The sequence below is a fragment of the Cynara cardunculus genome, assembly GCF_001531365.2.
Source record: "Cynara cardunculus var. scolymus isolate 2C chromosome LG 4, CcrdV1, whole genome shotgun sequence".
Classification (NCBI taxonomy): domain Eukaryota; kingdom Viridiplantae; phylum Streptophyta; class Magnoliopsida; order Asterales; family Asteraceae; genus Cynara; species Cynara cardunculus.
The window spans coordinates 12,929,245-12,953,613 of NC_037531.1; the positions used below are offsets into that span (position 1 = coordinate 12,929,245).

Consider the following 24,369-nt stretch of genomic DNA (forward strand, 5'->3'; position numbering starts at 1 on the left):
CCCAAACCACTACTGAAGCACTTGTTTCTGTGCCACCTAACAAGATGTTCTGCATATTAAATTCAACCACAGTTATTACATAATAAGCAATTCATAATCTTTGTTGAAGACATATAAACCCAAAATATAATTGAGAGATATCGTCATCACAACAAAAATGTGTATAATGTTGGTGATTTTAGTGTCACCGGTTTCATTTGGTGTAATGGGTAAATATACGAGAGCTAAATGAGATCTTTTACTTAGTTTTTTTATGCAACTTAGGAGGTGCAAAGCGTACACTTGTATAAGATTAGATTGATCCCGGTACGACCAAAAGGCGGAGGTCAAGGGGGCCATGCCCCCTTGTGCGGTCCAAAATTTAGTATCTATGGAAGAAGTGTTATGGATTTTTTTTTCCTGATATGTGTTCTTATATTTTCGTATGAAGGATAACAGCCTCAGTAGATAGTTTTTAATAAGTCAGTTCCAGGATGTATGCTCTAGAACTGACTAGCCAGAACTGGCTGGTTGCTCTTGAATTGAGTTGTTGGAACTGACTCTTTTGGTTATTGACAAATGGTTAGTTCCTAACGGAGGTTTTAGATCTGTAACTGTTGTTAACTTCTCATAACCTTCGATAACTGTCTTTGGTCTTTATCCTTATCTATTTATGGATGAATATGTGTATAAATACTCATTTAAAAATTCGTTTTTTTTTTGCTTGAATCTAAGAATTCGAATATTCAAAACCTATGATAACGTGATCTCTTTTATGTGACTAAGAAATTAGATTGTTATTATCCCATATTCAGAACTTTGTGCAACCCAAGGCTATAGGATTGGCATATCTAATTCGGAAAGTGATATACACGATCCAAGCCAGAATCCAAGAAATTGTGATTTCAGAAAACCACTCTATTGTTCATCTACCCCCAACATATAAACCGTTTTATAAGATTTAAGTTTACATAACAAACAATAAAATGTCATATTAAAAAGGATTGTAACAACTTCATAGATAGCTTTTGGACGTTTTAACAAAAAATTAAACACTTTTAATATAAATAATCGTATTAACTATTATGTTAGAAGTGTCCCATAACATATCTTTCTACATGACCTTTTTCAAATAGTATCTTCTAAATATTTAATACAACATTTTTTATAAAAATTTCCTAAAAACCTTGTTATGACACCTAAAAACTTGTATAAATTTATCATAAAATCTTTAAATATGACATTTTATTATTGATCCTTATTTGTTCTAAAAAGGAATTCGTTGGTGTGTTTAATCAATTTTGATATATGCTAATAATCACTCACTAGGAGATTGCAAATGAATACAACTTTGCTAGCTGTTTTATAAGCTACACAACTGAGTGCTACAAAGAGATGTGTGTCTAAGACTTCCAATCATCAATCTTCAACTTTTGCAGCCATAATCACGAACTTCAGCCACGAGTCGAAGCGCATTCTTTTTATGAGAAACGATCCCCAGAGTCGCTGAAGTATCAATATCCTTCTCTCCATCAGGCAATTCCCAGTCAAAAGCGTAAACTAGATTCGAGAGGGCTAACTCCACCGTTGCAACTCCTAGTGACATCCGCGGGCACACTCTTCGACCAGACCCAAATGGGATCAACTCRAAATCAGTTCCTTTGTAATCAATACTACTGCCCATAAACCTCTCTGGCTTGAACTCTTCAGGGTTTTCCCAACGTTTAGGGTCTCTCCCTACTGCCCATGCATTCACRTACACCAGAGTTCCYTKTGGAATCTCGTATCCRTCYARAAYGCATCGATCTCTTGATTCTCGTGGGACTAAGAGGGGTGCAACTGGGTACAATCTAAGTGTTTCTTTGATTACTGCTTTCAGATAGTGGAGCTTGTGAAGATCATCTTCCTGTACTTTGCCCTTCTTCCCGATTACATTCCTCACTTCTTGTTGAGCTTTCTTCAAAGATTCAGGGTTTTTGATGAGCAGAGTCATCGCCCAAACCACTACTGAAGCACTTGTTTCTGTGCCACCTAACAAGATGTTCTGCATATTAAATTCAACCACAGTTATTACATAATAAGCAATTCATGATCCAAAGTCGAAATCGAAGCAACAATAGATTAACTTCAAAGTAACGTGTGGATTACCCACCGTGAGCACAGCTTTGATGTGATCAAAAGTAAGTTCCACCGAGGAATTTGAGTACTCTTGCTTGAGCTTAAGCAAGATGTCCACCATATCGTCTTGCACTTTGTCTGGTCTGTTTCGCTTTAGATGCTCGTCAATGAGTTTTTGATAGATCTCATCCAGGTCGTTAAAAGTATTTTCCAGTCGAGCAATGCTTCCATCGAGTTTGTCAAGCCACCCCATCAAAGGAAAATGATCTCTGTAATAGAAGGTGACGAGCAAAGCTTGACACTCCAAGAGCAGCTGATGGAATCGCCTAACTTCTTTCTGTTCACCATCAAACGTGTACGGTCTCTTTCTAAAAGCCACCCTAGAAATCATGTTACTCGTGAGAATCATCTTCGTTTCACTCAAGTTCACCACTTGTTTGGTCGCAGTTGGAGATTTTAAGGTATCAATAATGTCAAAAGACTTCTTCTTCGCGAACCGAACCAAACGAGTTCACTTGCTTGGATGAAAAGAGATGAAGGGTGCAAAGCTTTCTCATCTGTCTCCAGTGCTCATTATATGGTGAGAAAGCAATGTCTTTGTTGTTGTAAGAGAACTTTTGTTGGCCTGTTAACACAGGTCTCGTGCAGAAGATCAAATCATTTGTTTTCAAGATTTCTTTGGCCATTTCAGCAGAAGATACAACGAGGGTTTGGATGCGACCAAGGCGCAAGGACATTAAGGGTCCAAAACGCTTTGAGAGACGCCATAGGTGGTCTGAGAGGTTGGAGGTGTCGAGCTGATGCAGGTTTCCAATTACAGGAAGTCCGGCAGGTCCCGGTGGTAGAGGAAGAGGGTTTTGGTCAAAGACCACCTATATTTGGAAAGGAGGAAGAGGTAGAACACAAAGAGAGCTGAGAATGTGATGAGAAGTAAAGCCATTGTTATCTCTGTTGGTTTGGTTTGAGTCACCATGGCGATGCTCTTATTTATGTGTTTATATGCAAGATTGATTCACGCTAGCTACGTCATGAATGAGCTAAATGAGGGTCAAAGTTAACTATAAACTTTTCCGGCCACCGCCCACAGCAGCATGAGATCGACCGTCATGCACCTCCTCATTCCGTTGGATAGAAGGTTATCGAGTATCCTACATGATTATGTGTTCAACCTCAGGCCTCATGATTGTTACGAAGCTTCTATATATGCCTTCCACGTTTCAAGACGATGATCATATCAATCTATAAGGGAAGGGACAACCCATCAGCTGCAGATGGATTGCGATTCACCATCGAAGTTCGCAAGACACATCACGTCTTTCAATATGTAAAATAGATAAAATAATAAGGAATTAACTTAAATAGTCATTCCTCTACAAACGAACAAAAAATCTTGATTAACTAAAGAGAAATCAAAGCCGAAGGAACATATAAACCAATATATGAACTTTGTGATTCAAAAACTCTCACTCTACCTAATCCAATTACCAATTGATTGTCTCTAATTTTGTAATAATAAGATAGTAGCACAAGGATAAAAATCTTTCATACTTTCACGTTATGCATAATATGATCATGCTAACTACAAGGGTGGTGTTTGATTGGTTTGAGTTTGGATCCAAAAATCAAAAGTACCGGGAGGTCCTATATTCAAATCCAAAGAGAAATAAAAATCCCCTTGTGGCCATAGAGGTTCAAATGCGGTGACTCTGGACTATCTGTGAAGCAGGTGGACGCCCTGGGATTAGTCTGCACGCATAACGGGTTGGATATCCATGTTAATAAAAAAAACATGATCATGCCAACTTTTAAAAAAAGTCAATGGAATCGAAACAAAAATTCTCCCTTGGACATCGATAGAAACCTACCCATGTAGACGTATGCACAACTTTTTCGGTTTACATTCTCTTTTTTGTTTCATATCACTTATTTCAGCAGTGTAGGTTGATTTAAATAACTTACTAATCTCAAATGCGAAGGTAAGCCCAAACTCCACCTTGAACAAATATCCTTATCCAATCAAATGGTTCAAATAAAAAGAATTATACAATCCAAGATTCAAAATTCTCCAACAAATTATTTATTAACTATCGTTGATGCATTGTGACATATGGGGAAATATTGAACACCCTCATTTTCAAGAGCAAACTATTTATTAACTATCGTTGATGATTATAGTAGGATTGTTTGGATTTTCCTTCTTAAACACACGCATAAAGCAAGTGTATGCTTAATTCACAAGATGGTTAAAACGTAATTTGAATACAACATCAAGAAAATTAGATGCGATAATGGTGGAGAATTCACTTCAAACCAAATGATGAACTTTTATGCCGAGCAAGGAATAATCTTGGAAACAACTTGTCCACATACACCATAACAGAATGGAGTCGTGGAGCGAAAACATAGACACTTGCTCGAGACAGCTCAGACGTTAAAAATTGAAGCAAGTCTTCCTGTAAGGTTTTGGGGCGAGTGTATCTTGACAGCGACATACATCATTAACAAATTGTTGTCCAAGGTTATTGAAGGCAAAACCCCATATGAGTTGTTGTATGATGGAAAGCCCAATTATGATCATATGAGAATATTTAGGTGTTTGGTTTATTATCGAAGCATAGAAACTGAAGGTGACAAGTTTGAAATAAGGGGGAGACCGAGGGTTTTTTGTAGGTTATCCACACGACACAAAATAAGGGTTGCTCATGGGTTGGGTTGATCGGGTTGAAGATATTTGAACAACCCAACCCAATGCTTGCGGTTTGAAAAATCTTAACCCTACCTAACCTAAAACAAAGTGCAACCCAACCTAACCCGTATGGGTTGGTCGGGTTAGTCGGGTTGATACCTTGGTATATTAAAATATTCTTCAAACCTTGAATATGTTATTTCTCTACTCATAATCTTTTTCATCATCAACCATTTGATACAACTTATCTATATACTTCTTACGTATATCACATTTAGTTAGTTTTCTCAATTTACATATATGTTCACAGTTATTGAACATATATACGAATGAACTATATAGAGATGTGAATAGATTGAAAATATGTATATATAGAGAGGATACATGATAGTGTAATTGTTAATGTATATTAATATAAATTCAACAATCATATTAAATCCAAGATATAAAAGGATATCGGGTTCATCGGGTTCATCGGGTTGGGTTGAGTTCAAATAATAGTAACCCAATATCAACCTAATACCTACGATTTGACAATTTTACCACTCGGTACATAGAGTTGTTTCGGGTTGAGTTATTTAACGTTGGGTTGGGTTGGTTGATCGGGTTAATCGGGTTGACCGGCTTTTTGAGCACCCCTAGCACAAAAGGCTACAAAATTTATGACCCAAGTTATAATAAGATCATCGTATAGCCGATCTGACAAGACATTTTTTTATATATGATGCAAGCAAGGGTTTCTTCTTCCTTGTGGATTAGTCTCAGTTTTTCAAGATCATCTATTCTCTGTCTATCTGGTTCTTTTTTTGATTCAGGAACCGTATTTTCGAGAATAGGAGGGAGGTCAGGGTCAAAAACATAATAAAGTTCCACAACCATCAACATGAATTTGACTTTGTCAGCCAACAAGTATAACTAGTCCCGTAGAACTTCTTGAGTTTTATCATGTCCTGGTTCAAGATTCGATAATTTTCAGAGTCCATTTATAAAAAACCTTTAAGATTGTTGAAAATTATTAAAGTTAAATATATAAAAAAAAATAAAGTTTTACTCTTTATTAATAAAGTTTAACTCTTTAATCCAAACGACTATAAAAATTAAACTTTTATAATTCAAGAAGTTAACTTTAATATTTGGAATCCAAAAACATCCCAAACCGAACAATGTCACACAGATTTAATCCATCATCCGCGATAGATTTAATGAAAGAAGGGAGTAGAAGCAGAGTTGTTCACTTAGTGAGTAGAAAATAAATGCAATACACAAAAAATTAAAACCAACCTGTTTAAATCAACGTTGAATCGGAATCTGCACGGTAAAAACTTGTCCTTAAAGGTTTTATACGACTATTCTTGTATGTTGTGAGTTTACTAGTCATAAAGCCCCAGAATTTGATGCAGTATCGTGTTTCGTTTATCAACAGCTTTGATAACGAACTCAAAACGAAGCAAATACAGAATGTTGGTAGAAGAACTTACTTGAAGCAGAAAATGCGAGAGAGAGAGAGAGAGAGGAAGCAGTCGATGGTTTTCAGTGTGTTTTAGGAGTTATTTCAACCCAGTATTTATACTGGTTAAAACCCCCTAAACCCACGATTTTTTTATCCCCTAAAAATCGGATTATCATAGGTTAGTTGGAAGATAATCCTCCAACAACAAATATCTCCAAAAAAATGTGTGTAAATCAGTTTGAAAACCCGATTTTATTCTGTTTAAACCCAATCCGACAATTATCTATCCATCTCTTTATAATTTGTATCAAAAAGGTACTCGAGAGCTAGGGGTGAAGCTCCTTCTGCTCCGGTGCAAAGTGGACCGAGTTGTTCACTTAATAAATAGAAAAAAATGCATACACAAAAAATTAAAACCAACCTGTTTAAATCGACGTTGATTCGGAATCTGCATGTAAAACCTATTCTTAAAGGTTTTATATGACCACTCTTGTATGCTGTGAGTCTACTAGTCACAAGGCCCCAAGATTTGATGCAGTATCATGTTTCATTTATCAACAGCTTTCATAACAAACTCAAAACAAAGCAGATGCAGAATGTTGGTAGAAGAACTTACTTGAAGTAGAAAATTCGAGAAAAAAGAGGAAGCAATTGTTGGTTTTCGGTGTGTTTTAGGGGTGGTTTCAACCCAGTATTTATACGGGTTAAAACCCCCTAAACCCACGATTTTTTATCCCCTAAAAATCGGATTATCATGGGTTAGTTGGAGGATAATCCTCTAACAACAAATATCTCCAAAAAAACGTGTTTAAATCAGTTTGAAAAACCGATTTTATTTTGTTTAAACCCAATTCGACAGTTAGCTATCTATCTCTCTATAATTTGTATCAAAAAAATACTTGAGAGGTCGAGGCTAGAGGTGAAAATGGGTCAGGTTGGGTTCGAGTTCAACCCATTTATTAAACAGGTTGAAAATCTCAACCTAACTCATCCCATTTAGTTAAATGGGTTGAGATTTTTTAACTCAACCTAACATGTTACCTAAATGGGTTGACATGTTTACGATTTTCTTAACATAAATGAGTTGAATTTGGTTGACCCATTTAATGTTAAAATTTTAAATAAAAAAAGAGTAGACAATTTTCTTTTTTCAAATAAAACACAAACACAATTGTTAAAAGTTTGAATAAAACACAACCATAAAAAATATATTGTTCAAAATAAATTGAATTGGAATTTGGAGGCGATAATGGAATAATGGACTAAACGGTTTTCTTAAGGTTTTTTGATGATTAAGAGTAATGGAGGCGATTGGAATTTGGAGTTTTATCTCACGATGGTAAGATTTTTAATTAAGAATAAAACAAAATTAAAAATTAGAATACTAGATATAATATTAAAAATAAAATAAAGTAAAATTATATAATATTTTAAAAGGGTTAAAAACGGGTTGAAAAATTCAACCCAACCCAACTCATTTATTAAATGGGTTGGGCGGGTTGGCCCATTTATTTAAATGGGTTGAAAATCTCAACTCAACCTGCTAATTCTGGGTTGGATCATTTTTTGCCACCGCTAGTCAGGGTGAGGCTCCTTCTGCTCCAATGCAAAGTGTACCTCCTCGTGCCACTTTCGCAAATACCGCACACAAGGCCTCGGCAACTGCCACGTACATGCGTGTGTGTTATGTCTTCCACTCATGACCCCAACCATGAGTCTACCAATTAATTAAAGTCCTAATTACGAGAAAATCCTTATAAGGCTCTCTAACAATCTTCTATCTACCAATGTGGGATGGAAGAAGAAGTTCCAACCTCTCACTAACATTTCCAACATTAGATGTGTTGCTTGAAGAATTCTCATGATAAGACAATGAATGGATGATTATAATAAGGAAGAAGGATATTGTTTGTGCAAAACAAAGAAAATATTTGTTTATGAACCACAAAAGTGGTGCCAGATTGGTTTGAGCTTGGTCCAAAGGTCAAAATGCTAGGAGGTCCTAAGTTCAAATCCAAGGATGAAAAAAAAATCTCTTTGTGGTCACGGAAGTTCAAATACGGTGACTCCGGGCTACGTGCAAAGCAGGTGGTCATTCTGGGATTAGTCAGCTCGCATAGCGGGTTGGATATCCAAGTTAATAAAAAAAATATTTGCTTATGAAATTTTATTGTTTATTTCTCCTTATGATATTACATACGTATATGCACTACACCAAATGTTGTCTTAGACAACAAATGTAAACTGCCTATGTTGCTTAAGATACACTAAGACAACAAAGGCTATTATATGTTGCCTAAGTTTCCTCTAATGCAACATATGGTTCTATGTTGCCTAAGTGTGACCTTACGCAACATATAAATAATTCTATGTTGCTTGCTTGTATCCTAGGCAACATATTAGCCTACGTTGCCTTAGTTCAATGTTGGACACTTATATTTTTTTTGAAATCCGTCAAAATTTACTTGGTCAACATATATTCTTATACTATGTTGCATAACGTAAAAAACATAAATCCAACAAAGTTTACTTAGGCAACACATATTCCTATTTATATGTTGCCTAAGGTAAGAATTATAAATTCAACCCAATTTACTTAGGCAACATGTATTCTTGTTTCTATGTTGCTTAAGGTAAACAAATTGATACTTCCAAGGTGACAACTGGCATTGTACAAAAGATTTATCATAATTTACTAAGGCAACATATACTATTGTTTCTATGTTGCCTAAGCTTAAAAACATAATAACTCCCGATAGTTGAAGATTTTAAGATTGACATAAGTTTTAAGGTAGACAACTGACATTGTACGATAAATCCATCACATTTACTTAGGCAATGTAACCTTTTGTGTGGAACGTATTGGATTTTAACGAATGTTGGGCTTAATTAATGAATCGTATTGGTCTTGAATGGAACACATTGGACTTTAATGGAACGTTTGGACTTTAATAGAACGTATTGGGTTTTAATGGAATGTATAGGGCTTTGGTGGAACGTATTGGGCTTTAATGGATCGTATTGGTCTTTAATGAACCGTATTGAGCTTTCATGAACCATATTGGGCCCTAATGGATTGTATTGGACTTTGGTGATACGTATTGGGCTTTAGTRGAACGTTTTGTGCTTTAATGGATCGATTGGGCTTTAGTGTAACGCATTGGGCTTTAATGGATCGTATTGGTCTTTAATGAACCATATTGAGCTTTCATTAACCCTATTCGGTTTTAATGAAACGTATTGGGCTTTAGTGAAACATATTGGGCTTTAGTGAACCGTATTGGGCCTTAATGAACCGTATTGGGCTTTAACGGACCGTATTGGACATTAATGGACCGTATTGGACTTTAATGGATCGTATTGGACATTAATGGACCGTATTGGACTTTAATGAATCGTATTGGACATTAATGGACCGTATTGGACTTTAATGGATCGTATTGGACATTAATGGACCGTATTGGACTTTAATGGATCGTATTGGACATTAATGGACCGTATTTGCTTTAATGGATCGTATTGGACATTAATGGATAAGATTGGGCCTTAATGAACCGTATTGGGCTTTAATGGACCGAATTGGGACTTAATGGATCGTATTGGACATTAATGGACCGTATTTGCTTTAATGGACCGTATTGGGCCATAATAGATCGTATAGGACATTAATGGACCGTATTGGGCCTTAATGAACCGTATTTGCTTTAATGGACCATATTGGGCCATAATGGATCGTATTGGACATTAATGGAACGTATTTGCTTTAATGGACCGTATTTGTTTTAATGGACTGTATTTGCTTTAATGGACCGTATTGGGCCTTTAATGGACCGTATTTGCTTCAATGGACTGTATTGGGCCTTTAATGGACCGTATTTGCTTTAATGGACTNAATGGACTGTATTGGGCCTTTAATGGACCGTATTTGCTTTAATGGACTGTATTGGGCCTTAATGAACCGTATTGGACATTAATGGACCGTATTTGCTTTAATGGACCGTATTTGCTTTAATGGACTGTATTGGGCCTTAATGAACCGTATTGGACATTAATGGACCGTATTTGCTTTAATGGACTGTATTGGGCCTTAATGAACCGTATTGGACATTAATGGACCGTATTGGGCCTTAATGAACCGTATTGGGCTTTAATGGACTGTATTTACTTTAATGGACCGTATTGTGCCTTAATGGTGATGAATATCGCCATGGCCCGGATTATTGATTAAATATTAGTATGTGTGATGCAATTAATTTAAAATTTTGATTAAATTTATTTACCGTCCAAACCCGTTTATTTTTGTCTCGCGTTTGTGTCGTGTCAAGAATTGTCACTCCTATTCGTAATGGGTCATACCGGGTAAGCGCTTACCAAGTTACTTTACTTTACCGGATGAATATGAAAAGGACTAAAAATCTTACCCGGTAAGAGCAAGACAATAATCGAGAGTCTTACCCGGTAAGTGAGGATGATAACTCTTACCATGGTTAGCGCTTACCGGGATAAATTGTTGCATACAATGTGTTTTAGTGAATAAAATCTTACCCGATAAGTAAGCGATAATGATAAATTTTACCGGTAAGTGCTTACCGGGTAAGTGTTTACGTAAACGGCCCCTTACATGTGTCATAACCATTCTTAACGGGTACTTGTTAGTTTGTTACACTAATTAGTAAAAATAATAAAATTTTGATTCAAAAATCTAGAGTTTTAAATTTGAAGTTGTAAAAATTCTAAAAWATTAAAATTTGAAGTTAAATTTGCCACCCTTTTTTAATTCTAAATTTTTTAAAATTTGAAGTTAGATTTACCGCCTCCTTTTAATTCTAATTTTTTTAAAATTTGAAGTTAAATTCTAAATTTTTTAAATTTGCCACCCTTTTTATTTTCTTCTCTTTTTTAATTATGTGGTTAAAAAAGTAAACACTTTCATATTAAACCCTATTCATCGCCTCCTCCTTCAATCTAGCTGCTCCAGCCGTCGTCTTCCTCCTTCAACCTTAATACTAWAACCCACGAGAACCACCAGCCGTCGTCTTCTTCCTTCAAACCGTACACCATCGCTTCTCCAGTTTCATCGATCTCTCTATCGATAACCACCCGCTCCATCGCTTCTCCAGGTTCATCGATCTCTCTATCGAGAACCACCCGTTCCATCGCTTCTCCAGGTACACCATCGTTTCATCTTGTTTCGCTTCTCCARCAGGTTTTACCCACTGTTTCTATTTTGCTAATTTCGGTTTCAGTTTTGTCTCCTATTTTGCGATTGTATTTGGGTTTTTGAAGGTACTTCCAGAATGGGTTTTTGAAGGTACTTCCAGAACATTTTGTTGTTGGTAACATGTATGATGATATATGTTAATATACTTCCCCCTCTTGTTTCTTCATTTGATTGTGGATTGCTTGTTCCTTTTCACTTTCATTCGTAAGCTAGGGCATCGACGACAAACAGCCTAATATTGCTATTAATTTGTTTGTGTTTTAGTAGTACAAACCAATTTTGGTTTCAGATCTAGCATATCGAGTTAGGACAGCAAACTCAAGACTTCAATGGATAGAGTTTGAATTATCCACAAATGATGTTTATCCAWGATTAATAGTGCAGAAGTATTCAAAGTTTTGACAACAGTCTTGTGTTTTCAGATTTTGATCAGACCATAATCCTGTTAATCTAGAAATCTGGGACTGTTTGTTGTCGTGTTCAAAGAGAGAGGAACGATATATAGCTAGGTGCTATAAGTGCAACTAAATTGATAAATAATGGGATTGCAAATAAATTGTTGTCTTATTGYAGTGTGAGGGAATGGTGAGGTTGGATCTCAACCACAAGAAGTTTGAGTTGAGTATGGGTGGCTTGGCAGTCGACTTGCGAGGATGAGAGGACCGGCGAAGGGATTCTCTAAGCCGGTATATGCAGTTGACGAGGAAGATTTACGGCAACAACTTGCCGATACGACGAGGAGATTCRCTTGCTTAAATGGGGACAACATGAGGCAAAAAAGGAAGCGTCCGAACAAAGAAAGATGATACAATCATTGATGACTATGTTGGGTGCTAGTGATTCAAACTCTAACATAACAACCCCGACCTYTCACGCTTTAGGTTAAGTTTTTAATTTTGTGTTATTGAACTTGTTGCCTACTCTTAGACTTATTTAGGAAAAAATTTATCTTTCAATTATTGAACTTATTAATATTGTTTCGTTATAAAAGTTGTTTGTATAAAACATTTGGTTGTTTGTATAAAATATTTGRTTGTTTGTTTGCTTGTTTGAGATTCATTGTAGAAAGTGTGCAAGAAAAAAACCGCATCATGGTACACAAAAATCTTAGGCAATAATTAATAATATAAATGTTGTCTAAAAGAAATATTATATTATGTTAATTACAGTTTAAAGGCAACATATCTAAATAGAGTATGTTGTCTAAGCTCATATCTAAGGCAACATATTTAAATAGAGTATGTTGTCTAAGCTGATATCTAAGGCAACATATGAAGATAGAGTATGTTGTCTAAGCTGATACCTTATGCAACATATGTTTTTTACTTAGGCAACATAACCTTTTGCGTGTTGCCTAAGAAGGCCGCTTAGGCAACATATTCTGTTTGCATATGTTGCCTTGGTTCTTATGCAACATTGAGAAGGCAACACTGCTTAGGCAACACGAGTTTGTTGCCTAAGCCTTACGCAACATATAAACCCCTCTTAGGCAACATTTTTCATTTGTTGCCTAAGTGGTATTTTGAGGTAGTGATGTTACAAAGGAAACTAAACAAAGAAAATACTTGGTGTACACACCCTTCGCTATAATTATTCTACCTTCTTTGTTTACTTGACCTTGCACAATTAGAGCCTTCCATTTATCTTGATTGATGAGAGCTCACGCCAACATGTAATCTGTTTTGATATATGCTAACAATCACTTGAAGATTACACATAAATACCACCTTGCTATTTATAAGCTACGCTAACTCGGTGCTACAAAGAGGTGTGTGGCTCAGACTAACCTAATCGTCAACTCTTGCAGCCATAATCATAAACTCTAGCCACGAGCCGAAGCGCATTCTTCTTGTGAGAAACGATCCCCAGAGCTGCCAAAGTATCGATATCCTTCTCTCCATCAGGCAATTCCCAGTCAAATGCGTAAACGAGATTCGAGAGGGCTAACTCCACCGTCGCAACTCCTAGTGACATCCCCGGGCACACTCTTCGACCAGACCCAAATGGGATCAACTCAAAATCAGTTCCTTTGTAATCAATAYTACTGCCCATAAACCTCTCKGGCTTGAACTCTTCAGGGTTTTCCCAACRWTTAGGRTCTCTCCCTAYTGCCCATGCATTCACRTACACCAGAGTTCCYTKTGGAATCTCGTATCCATCTAGAACGCATCGATCTCTTGATTCTCGTGGGACTAAGAGGGGTGCAACTGGGAATAATCTAAGTGTTTCTTTGATTACTGCTTTCAGATAGTAGAGCTTTTGAAGATCATCTTCCTGTACTTTGCCTTTTTTGCCGACCACATTTCTCACTTCTTGTTGAACTTTCTTCAAAGATTCATGGTTCTTGATGAGTAAAGTCATTGCCCAGACCACTGTTGCAGCACTTGTATCTGTACCACCGAACAATATATTCTGAAAAATTCAAACATGTACGTTTATGGCATAATAGTAGTGATTAAAGATTAATAAACTCAAAATTTGTGAGTGAAATATGTACCGACCATGAGCACAGCTTTGATGTGATCGAAAGTGAGTTCAAAGGAGGGTTCAGACTCTTGCTTGAGCCGAAGCAAAATATCAACCATATCGTCTTTCATTTTGTTCGTCCTGTTTCGTTTTAGATGCTCGTCCATGAGTTCTTGATAGAAGTCATCCAGTTCGTTAAAATTCTTTTCCAATCGAGCAATGCTTCCATTGAGTTTATCCAGCGCCCACCCCATCAAAGGAAAATGATCTCTGTAATAGAAGGTGGCAAACATAGCTTGACTCTCTAAGAGCAGCTGATGAAATCGCCTAACTTCTTTCCGTTCACCATCAAATGCGTACGGTCTCTTTCCAAAAGCCACCCTAGAAATCATGTTACTCGTGAGAATCATCATAGTTTCACTCAAATTCACCACTTGTTTGTTCGCAGCTCGAGATTTTATGGTATCAATCATGTCAAAGACTTCTTCTTCGCGAACGAAACGAAACGAGTTCACTTGCTTGGATGAAAAGAGATGAAGGGTGCAAATCTTTCTCATCTGTCTCCAGTGCTCATTATATGGTGAGAAAGCTATGTCTTTACAGTTGTAAGAGAACTTCTGTTGGCCTGTTAACACAGGCCTCGCGCAGAAGACCAAATCATTAGTTTTCAAGATCTCTTTGGCCATTTCAGCAGAAGAAACAACGAGGGTTTGGATGCGACCAAGGCGCAGGGACATCAAGGGTCCATAACATTTTGAGAGACGCCATAGGTGGTCTGAGAGATTAGAGGTGTCAAGCTGATGCAGGTTTCCAATTATAGGAAGTCCGGGAGGTCCCGGTGGTAGAGGGAGGGTGGTCTTCGTTAGAAAGCATCTAAATTTGTAAAGAACGAAGAGGAAGAACACTAGAATAGCTGATAGTGTTATGAGAAGTGAAACCATTGTTCTCTTTTGTCTGTTGGTTGAAGATGAGCTCAAATCAAGTTGCAGAGTCGTACACTCTCTCTCTCTATATATACACACACACGTCATGAATGATGAAGATGAGGGCTAAGATTTTCAGTCCGTTCAGAGCAGCAGGAGATGGAGATCGACTGTAATGCTGAAGCACCGCTTCTTGTGATTGGATGAATGAAGGTGGTCGGTGATTACGTGTTGAACTTCAGGGCTCATGATCAGATATAGTAACTAGTTTGGAATATGGCATTTCACAATCCAACGCATTGATAATACATCCGTAGTCCTGCCGACTTCTAAAAGAGATATGGATTATGATGTAACAACAAACTGGAAACAAGGGGAAGAATTCTGCCTTGTCAGAATTGGAAGCTCCCAATAGAGCCAAAAGACACCCCTGCACGTCTTTGATATGCGGAATACTAGAATTTACTCATTATAATTTCATATTCTGAATTCCAGCAAATTACCATGTTCAAATACATCTGCAAAGCAGTGCTCGTCTTTAAATTAGTTAGCTCGCATAATAAATTGAATATCTTTTAGGTTAATCAAAAAAAAAAAAAAAATATATATATATATATATATATGACCTAATCAAACGAGAACTGAATAATTTGTGGTAATTGTGAGGTCCAATCTCAACCACAAATCAACGGATGAATTAGAAAATTAATAATTATGGTAGTTTGAGTTAAAATTATAATTAGAGGACATATTAGGTATTTTTAAAAAACTCCTCTCTCCTCTCTCCAATCTTCGGCTTCCGGTAAAATCGGTATCACAATATATCACAATGAGTATCACATTGTATATTACATTGGGTATCACATTGTGTATATTTATTTTTAAGGTTTGAGTTGGTATCACAATGGTATCACAGTATATCACAATGGGTATCACATTGTGTGTCTTTATGATTACTTGGTACCTGCCGGATTAATGTTCACGGGAGACCGGAAGTTGGAGGTCTTAAAGTAAAGGGTTGTTTAGTATTTTCAGATTGTTCTAACATTTTAAAATAAAAATAGAATATAAATTAATATTATATGGAAAAAGTTCAAAAAAAACTCAACGAACTACATCATTTTAAATAAGAATGAAATGAAAAAAAATCTATTTGATTTTATATAATATATTGGGTTAATTATTTTAGAATCCCAAAATTTTATTCCAGATTATATTGTGGGGAACGAAAATTCATTACCATGCTCATTCCATGTCATTTTCATTTTTATTCCAATTTCGATCGTCCAATCTAAACCAAATAGCCTCAAGTCCTTGAACTCTTTGAATGAAAAAACCATTATACTACAAAAAAAAAATGACCTTAAGAGAAGGTTCTTAATTTGTAAAAAGTTTATAAAGTTTCTCTAAAGTCTTTAGAGAAGTTTTCCAATTTGTCAAAAAGTTTCCTTATATAAAGATAGTTAAAGGTTTTTGGAAGCAATTTCAAAAGGTACATTTCAATTAAGTTTTAGAGATGTATTTTTGGGTTTTAGATACGTTTTCAAAACTTCTCTAAAGGGTGAATGACTTTTTTCCAAAAGTTTCTCTAAAAATATTTATTTAGAGACATTTTTCGAGCATTTGAGACGGTTTATAAGCACAATTAAAAGATACTTTTAGAGAAGCTATTTAAAAAGCTTCTCTAAAGGTATAGACTTTAATGACACTCATAGAAAACCTTCTCTATAACTATCATTTAGTTACAATTTTATAAACTTTCTCTAAAATTTATCTTTGGTTACGAATAACCAAAGTCTTCTCTAAAACTATATTTTTATTACCTTTTTAATAAAATCAAATCCTTCTCTAAATTGTACATTTTATTATTTTTTGTCTATATTTCAACTCCATATTTGTATACATAATAATAATAATGATAAGGAGAAGGAGAAGAAGGAGAAGGAGAAGATCTGAAAGTAGCCTTTTACCCTGTTATTCGATGGTGTAGCAGATGATTGATTACTATAGTTTTGAGGAGAAGGAGAAGGAGAAGGAGAAGATCTCAAAGTAGCCTTTTACCCCATTATTCGATGGTGAAGTAGATGATTGATTACTATAGTTTTGAGTGGCACACATTTGATTACATTCAGAGATCAATTCATACTTGGACTTAGACGTAAAAGATGATGTTACAGGAATTTCCGAAACCTCATTTTTCAGTCCTTCGGCCTTCGCAAAACACTTATTGTACCGGTTTTATGTAATCTTTCAAATTCATAAATTGTCACCCCAAATTTCTGTATTGTTGAAACCAAGGAATGTACGAAACCCACTATTCATCTTACTATTATTTGAATTCATATTTTTAAGTAGAAAAATCTTTAGATATTTTACAACATACCAAGCTCAAATTTGTTAGGGTGGATATCAGTAACCCCAAAATTGCTTTGAGGCCGCAACAATTCTTGCACTTTCAACGGCCTGATCACAAATAAATCGTTAACATTACAAATGTCTATGTTAAAAGATCTACAATCCAACCCAATCCAAAAATATAGCATCACATACAAAAAAATTGGCTGAAAATTAGCTGGTGTGATGTGAAAAGTATTGGGAATAACTTATAACTCTTTCAAATTCGTGGTTGTTTTCACAAGAAAATAGATGATAGTGGCCACACATGTTACCTTTTCTGCTTTTTGTGTGTACTTTGTTCTTTGATTATCAAATGATCTACTTACATTTCTGCATCTACATTGAGCATTTATGTTGTTTTAAGTTAGCAATTTAAGTTGTTTTACACACATGAAAAAAACATTGTATGAATAGATAGAAAAGCTTAAATATACATTATTAAAAGATATACAAAAGTCACAAGTCCCAATCTACTTACACTTTTGTATCATTTGCTTCTTTTGGTTGTATTCTTACCTTCAAATCTTCTGGTTGAAGCTTAATGTGGGAGTACATAGAGGAGTAAAGGAATCTTATCAAGCACAATTGTGAATCAGATAATTGAGTATGCTTTAGGGCCTGTTTACTTGAGGCTTAACGAGCTTAGTGGATAAACTGGCTTATTTGCACAGACTTTCTAGGTTGTTTACCTCAGGCTTATTCGCTCAGAAATGAGCTTATTTGCCCAGATGAAAATTCTAGCTTGTCCAGATTAAGCCGGCCAAAAGACTGCCCTACCCTTATCTTATCGCGCCTCTCTCTTACGAAACACCCTATCGCGCCTTTTATCCATCGATGCAAAACCTAATCGAAGGTTTCTTCTCCATCGATCCACAGAACCCTAATCGGAGGTCTCTTCTCCATCGATTGACAGTCTTCTCCATCGCTCACGGCCCTCTTCTCCTCCATCAATCGACAGGGTCTTCTCCATCGCTCACGACCCTCTTCTCCTAATCGGTAACTACTATACTTCTTCTTCAAACACGTTTAGGTTATGCTGTTTGATGTTTGTTGTTTCCGTCTCGATTTTTTGATGTTTGCTGTTATAAACGTGTAGTTGCCCTTTCAACATAATCTTCATTGGCATAGGCAATGTCCAAAAAACCTTCCAAGTGTCTGACATAGGTCCAGCTAAGAGCCCCTCGATCACCATTCTTTCTATACATCCATCCTCTATCTGTCGACATATTGAATAACTCCAACAAAGAAAGAAGTAGTTAGTCGACAGAATCAACTTATAGGTTTAGAGGAGTTTTGGATTACTTTAAAGGTTTGACTACTTGAAAGTCAAACCGTAGGTGCGAATGAAATGGCGGTCTTTGAAAGAGTTGAGAAGCCTACATGTAAAGTTTTGACTACTAGAAAGTCAAACCGTAGGTTTAGAGGAGTTTTGGATGACTTTAAAACTCTATAAGTGTAACGGTTTGACTACGAGTAGAGAAGCCTATGTTTTTAAAAAATTTGCCGGCATAACGGCTATAAAATGAATATCTCCAAATGAATTAAGCCTATCAAGTCTAATGTTTGTCCAACAATTGACAACCCAACTAATTAACATTTTTTACTAATATTTTGATACGTTTAAATTCCTTCCTATTTTTGGAACAAGTTATTGCTTTTGTAAAACAAAAGAAATGTATTAGTTATCTTTCCATCACCTTGCCAATAGTGACAAAGGTAGAAAAAAGAAAACAGAATGGGCTAAACGTAAATTTTTATTTATTTAGTAAAACATAATTGTGAGTTAAGTGATGGTAATAGTTCACTTCTATACTAACAGGCTAATCATATAATGAATTATGGGGGGAAGTGGAGATGATAAAGAATACGAAGTTAAGATTAAACTATGAAATATACTTGAAATTGTAATGGGGATGTTGAAATATACGAAGTTCATTGTTTAGTGGATATACAGATGGAGTTATAAGAGTTTGGGGTGTTGGTCGCTGCTAGAAACGATCAAAGGTTAGTTGCAGGCATCGTGATGGCTATTTCGATTAGGTTCCAGTTTTGAAGACATTTTTACTTTGTGTTGTTTCTTGAGTTTACTTTATTATACTTCTCTATCAATACCCTTTCATTTTTGGCTTTTCTTGATGAATTTACCAAGTAGAACAGACATGAATGGGTTGTCTTCTTTTTTAAGATACATGTTTGAAGAGTTTTAGGTTTGAACTAATGTTTTCTGTACTAAACCTATTTTAATCAAATGCAACAAAATGAGAAACAAAGGCCGCAACCCGCTTAAAGAACCAAATCACCATGTTCAAATTATCACAAAAATGGGAAAAAAAATCTAAAAACAGTAACAGATCCATATGATTAAGAAACATAAGGAAAAATTCATTACAACAAAACAAACCTAAGTAACTGTCGGCGGTGGTGGTCGGAAATGGAGACGGCAGTGGTGGTCGGGTTTCGAGGAAGCTGTCTCTCCATCTCTCGATGTGCAGAAAAATGGAAACACCAGCTGAAATGGAGGCTTAACCTAGATGGGTGGGGTTTTATATGTGAAAATCAACGACGGATTTTCGAGGGAAATTCCGTCGTTAAAAAGGTATTTTTTTTTATAATTATTTAATTATTTTTTAATTAATAATTATAAATTTAATTAAGTATTAATTATTACATTATAAAATTATGAAACCGAATAAATCTCATTAAGGCCCAATAAAACCGAATCAAACCTATTAAGAGACAATAAAACCGAATCAAGTCCCTTAAGGTCCAATAAAACTGAATCAAGCTCATTAAGGCCCAATAAAACTGAATCAAGTCTCTTAAGGCCCAATAAAACCGAATCAGGCCCAATAAAACCTAATAAAGTCCCTTAAGACCCAATAAAACCGAATAAAGTTTCTTAAGGCCCAATAAACCTAATAAAATCCATTAAGGCCCAATAAAACCAAATAAATCCCAAGAAATTGGATGAAAACCCAATAAAACCAAATAAAGTCCAAGAAAATTGGATCAGCAAGGGATCAGTGAGAGAATTGTTCTAATTTCTTATTTTTCTTGTTTTTTATGTGTTATATATACATATTTTTATATGTAGGTATCGTATGTATTCATGTTCGATTTTATTGGGCCTTAACCCATTTAACTGGGCTTTGTTCGGTTTTATTGGGTCTTAATCCATTTACAGGGTTATTTTAAGTTTATCGGGCCTTAATAAATTTTATTCAGTTTTATTTGACTTTATTCGGTTTAATGGGCCTTAATGGGTTTTATTCGGTTTTATTAATTAATTTTTGTAATATTCTAATAAATAATTGGAAATTTAATAATCAATAATTAAAAATTAATAAATAATTAAATTTGTAGTTATAAAATAAAATAATGTCGAAAATCAGATTCCTTCGCTGATCCCTCGCAGATCATAGGGATCAGCGAGGGATTATCCAAAAACTCAATCCCTCACAAATCAACGAGGGATCAGCGAGGGATTGAGTTGTTGGCATTTCTCTTGCTGATCTGCGAGGAATTTTTTCCATCGCTGATCTGCGAGGAATTTTTTCCATCGTTGATGCTTGATTTTCTAGCAGTGATATATAATTATGCTTGCATATTAAAAATAAGATACATCAAACTCGGAGATGCTCACCCAATAGGAATCGAATGTTATGTTTCCCGATGAACCAGAATAGAATCAGTTGAAGAAGGTGCCAGATGAGGGTGTATATTTGAAGAAACATTTTTCACAGAATAGTTACAGTATGATATGCATCTAGCTTCATTCTGATCCTCACCTTACCTTTATGCATAAGAATACACTAAAGAGAAAGCTTTCACATAAATATTTCTCCCAAATGATATATAAGACCCAATTACAAACTTCATCTCTCACTCAAATGACATGTTCCACTGTAAGCTTGAACAGCTAAACATGAGGAGGCATGTTGAAATCCCTTGATCCTGAATTGAGGAAAGACAAAACTATAAGATGGGTATATGAATATGATCTTTTGCCACATCCGCTAATAGGCGATGCTTTTAAGTTCGGACTCCATAGGTCGAATCATTATGTTACAGAAGCAACACAAATAAGTAGTTGCTTATTTAGTAATCTTTGCTTATTTGTTTCCTGTTATACCTTGTGCTCGTGTGCAGTGTATGACGGGTAGTCTTCTCGAGACAAGTGACAATAAGGATAGCTCAATAGCTTTTAGAGATAAAGGTCGTGATGGAAGACTTGACGGTAAAAAGAAGAGTTGAAGAGAAGATGTTCTTGAAATTATGTTGAAAGCAACTAGTGATGATGACCTTGCTATTCAATTCACCTATGGCAGCCAGAGGCTACTTTTGGCTGGTACTTGTGGTGAGAGTACTTTTGTTCTTCTTCAATCTTTCTTTTTATCTTTAGACCTGGATTCTATTACCATTTTAACCAAAAGGGCCTAAAAATAAATGAAACTAAAGAAGAATCCATGAAGTTAATTAACCAACCTTTAACAACAGTATTGTCGGTCCGCTCATTTTCTAAAGGAAGGGTCTGCTGATGGTGGTTGGGAGTCACCTTGATATATCCTAATTTATCCTTGGGGGAGATATACATTTCAACAACCTGTGACCATAGTGCATAGTTGGAACCGTCCAACTTAAGTGTTGATGGGTGCGGTAGGTGTTTCAGTCGTTATTGTCAGAGTCGTGGCATTATTCAAGATCTCTGTCATCCTTGTCGTCGATTCAAGATGGAGTTAGAGACATTAGATGTGTTGCTGGAAGAATTCTGACCATGATCAAGACCAGCCATGAAAGGATATGATGATTAGAATAAGGAAGAAGGATTCTGTTAGTGCTAAACAAAGAAAATATTTGCTTATGAGATTTTATGGTGTATTTCTCCTTATGATATATATTACAAAGGATACTAAACAAAGAAAATATTTGCTGTACAAACCCTTCCCTATAATTATTCTACTTTCTGTATTTACTTGAAGGTTACAAATAAATACCACCTTGCTATTTATAAGCTACTTAACTCGGTGCTACAGAGAGGTGTGTGGCTCAGACTTCCGGTCACCAACCACATCGTCAACTATTGCAGCCATAATCATAAACTTTAGCCACGAGCTGGAGAGCATTCTTCTTATGATAAACGATCCCCAGGGCTGCCAGAGTATTGATATCCTTCTCTCCATCAAGCAATTCCCAGTCAAAAGCGTAAAGGAGATTGGAGAGAGTTAACTCCACGGTCGCAACTCCTAGTGACATCCCAGGGCACACTCTTCGACCAGACCCAAATGGGATCAACTCGAAATCAGTTCCTTTGTAATCAATACTACTGCCCATAAACCTCTCGGGCTTGAACTCTTCAGGGTTTTCCCAACATTTAGGATCTCTCCCTATTGCCCATGCATTCACGTACACCAGAGTTCCTTGTGGAATCTCGTATCCATCTAAAACGCATCGATCTCTTGATTCTCGTGGGACTAAGAGGGGTACAACTGGGTATAATCTAAGTGTTTCTTTGATTACTGCTTTTAGATAGTAGAGCTTTTGAAGATCATCTTCTTGTACTTTGCCTTTTTTGCCGATAACATTCCTCACTTCTTGTTGAACTTTCTTCAAAGATTCATGGTTCTTGATGAGTAAAGTCATTGCCCAGACCACTGTTGCAGCACTTGTATCTGTACCACCGAACAGTATATTCTGAAAAATTCAAACATGTACATTTATGGCATAATAGTAGTGATTAAAGATTAATAAACTCAAATATTGTGAGTGAAATATATACCGACCTTGAGCACAGCTTTGATGTGATCGAAAGTGAGATCAATGGAGGAATCAGACTCTTGCTTGAGCCGAAGCAAAATATCAACCATATCGTCTTCCATTTTTTTCGGCCTGTTCCTTTTTAGATGCTCGTCGATGAGTTCTTGATAGAAGTCATCCAGGTCGTTAAAATTCTTTTCCAATCGATCAATGCTTCCATTGAGTTTATCCAGCGCCCACCCCATCAAAGGAAAATGATCTCTGTAATAAAAGGTGACAGACATAGCTTGACTCTCTAAGAGCAGCTGATGGAATCGCCTAACTTCTTTCTCTTCACCATCAAATGCGTACAGTCTCTTTCCAAAGGCCACCCTAGAAATAATGTTATTCGTGAGAATCATCATAGTTTCACTCAAATTCACCACTTGTTTGGTCGCAGCTCGAGATTTTATGGTATCAATCATATCAAAGACTTCTTCTTCGCGAACCGAACGAAACGACTTCACTTGCTTGGATGAAAAGAGATGAAGGGTGCAAATCTTTTTCATCTGTCTCCAGTGCTCATTATATGGTGAGAAAGCTATGTCTTTGTTGTTGTAAGAAAACTTTTGTTGGCCTGTTAACACAGGCCTCGTGCAGAAGACCAAATCATTAGTTTTCAAGATCTCTTTGGCCATTTCAGCAGAAGAAACAACGAGGGTTCGGATGCAACCAAGGCGCAGGGACATCAAGGGTCCATAACGTTTTGAGAGACGCCATAGGTGGTCTGGGAGATGAGAGGTGTCAAGCTGATGCAGGTTTCCAATTATAGGAAGTCCGGGAGGTCCCGGTGGTAGAGGGACGGTGGTCTTCGTTAAAAAGCATCTAAATGTGTGAAGAACGAAGAGGAAGAACACTAGAATAGCTAATAGTGTTATGAGAAGTGAAACCATTGTTCTCTTTTGTCTGTTGGTTGAACATGAGCTCAAATCAAGATGCAGAGTCGTACACTGTATATATATATATATATTATACTCACACACGTCTTGAACGATGAAGATGAAGGCTAAGAACTTCAGTTGCAGACGCCGTTCAGAGCAGCAGGAGATGGAGATCAACTGTAATGCTGAAGCCCGCTTCTTGTGATTGGATCAATGAAGGTGGTCGGTGATTACGTGTTGAACTTTTCAGGGCTCATGATCATATCTAGTACTAGTTTGGAAACTTGGAGATATATATATATATATATATATTATATAAGACTGTAATTATATATGTATATGGCATTTCACTATCCAACGCATTGATATATATCTATGGGGGGTGCTAATGGCACCCCTTATAGGGGGGGTGTTGAATGTATTGGAAATTGAAATGAGTTTGAAATTCATAAACA

The 24,369-nt window shown here is 36.2% G+C and overlaps 1 protein-coding gene, 1 long non-coding RNA gene and 1 pseudogene across 5 annotated transcripts in view; 1 reads left to right on the forward strand and 2 right to left on the reverse strand.

Moving 5' to 3' along the window:
* The window catches only part of LOC112511842 (cytochrome P450 71A1-like), a 24,681-nt gene extending 515 nt beyond the window's left edge, over nt 1-24,166 (reverse strand). Inside the window, exons 1-2 of one of the 4 annotated variants that reach the window (XM_025117654.1) lie at nt 13,956-15,094; nt 13,662-13,866 (exon numbers count right to left, since the gene is read on the reverse strand). In XM_025117654.1, coding sequence (XP_024973422.1) covers nt 13,662-13,866; nt 13,956-14,951 — 1,201 coding nt within the window. In that variant the 5' untranslated portion in view covers nt 14,952-15,094. Of the gene's footprint in view, nt 1-12,990; nt 13,867-13,955; nt 15,095-22,087; nt 22,932-23,020 lie in introns of those variants that run through there. The other 3 variants (XM_025117655.1, XM_025117653.1, XM_025117656.1) reach the window with 3 other exon arrangements.
* LOC112511843 lies at nt 1,229-3,210 on the reverse strand (annotated as a pseudogene).
* Nucleotides 11,198-12,485, forward strand: LOC112511844. Its single transcript, XR_003069129.1, has 3 exons — nt 11,198-11,401; nt 11,480-11,544; nt 12,028-12,485. It is a non-coding gene; the product is annotated as an uncharacterized LOC112511844 (long non-coding RNA).
* Nucleotides 24,167-24,369: the final 203 nt, after the last annotated feature.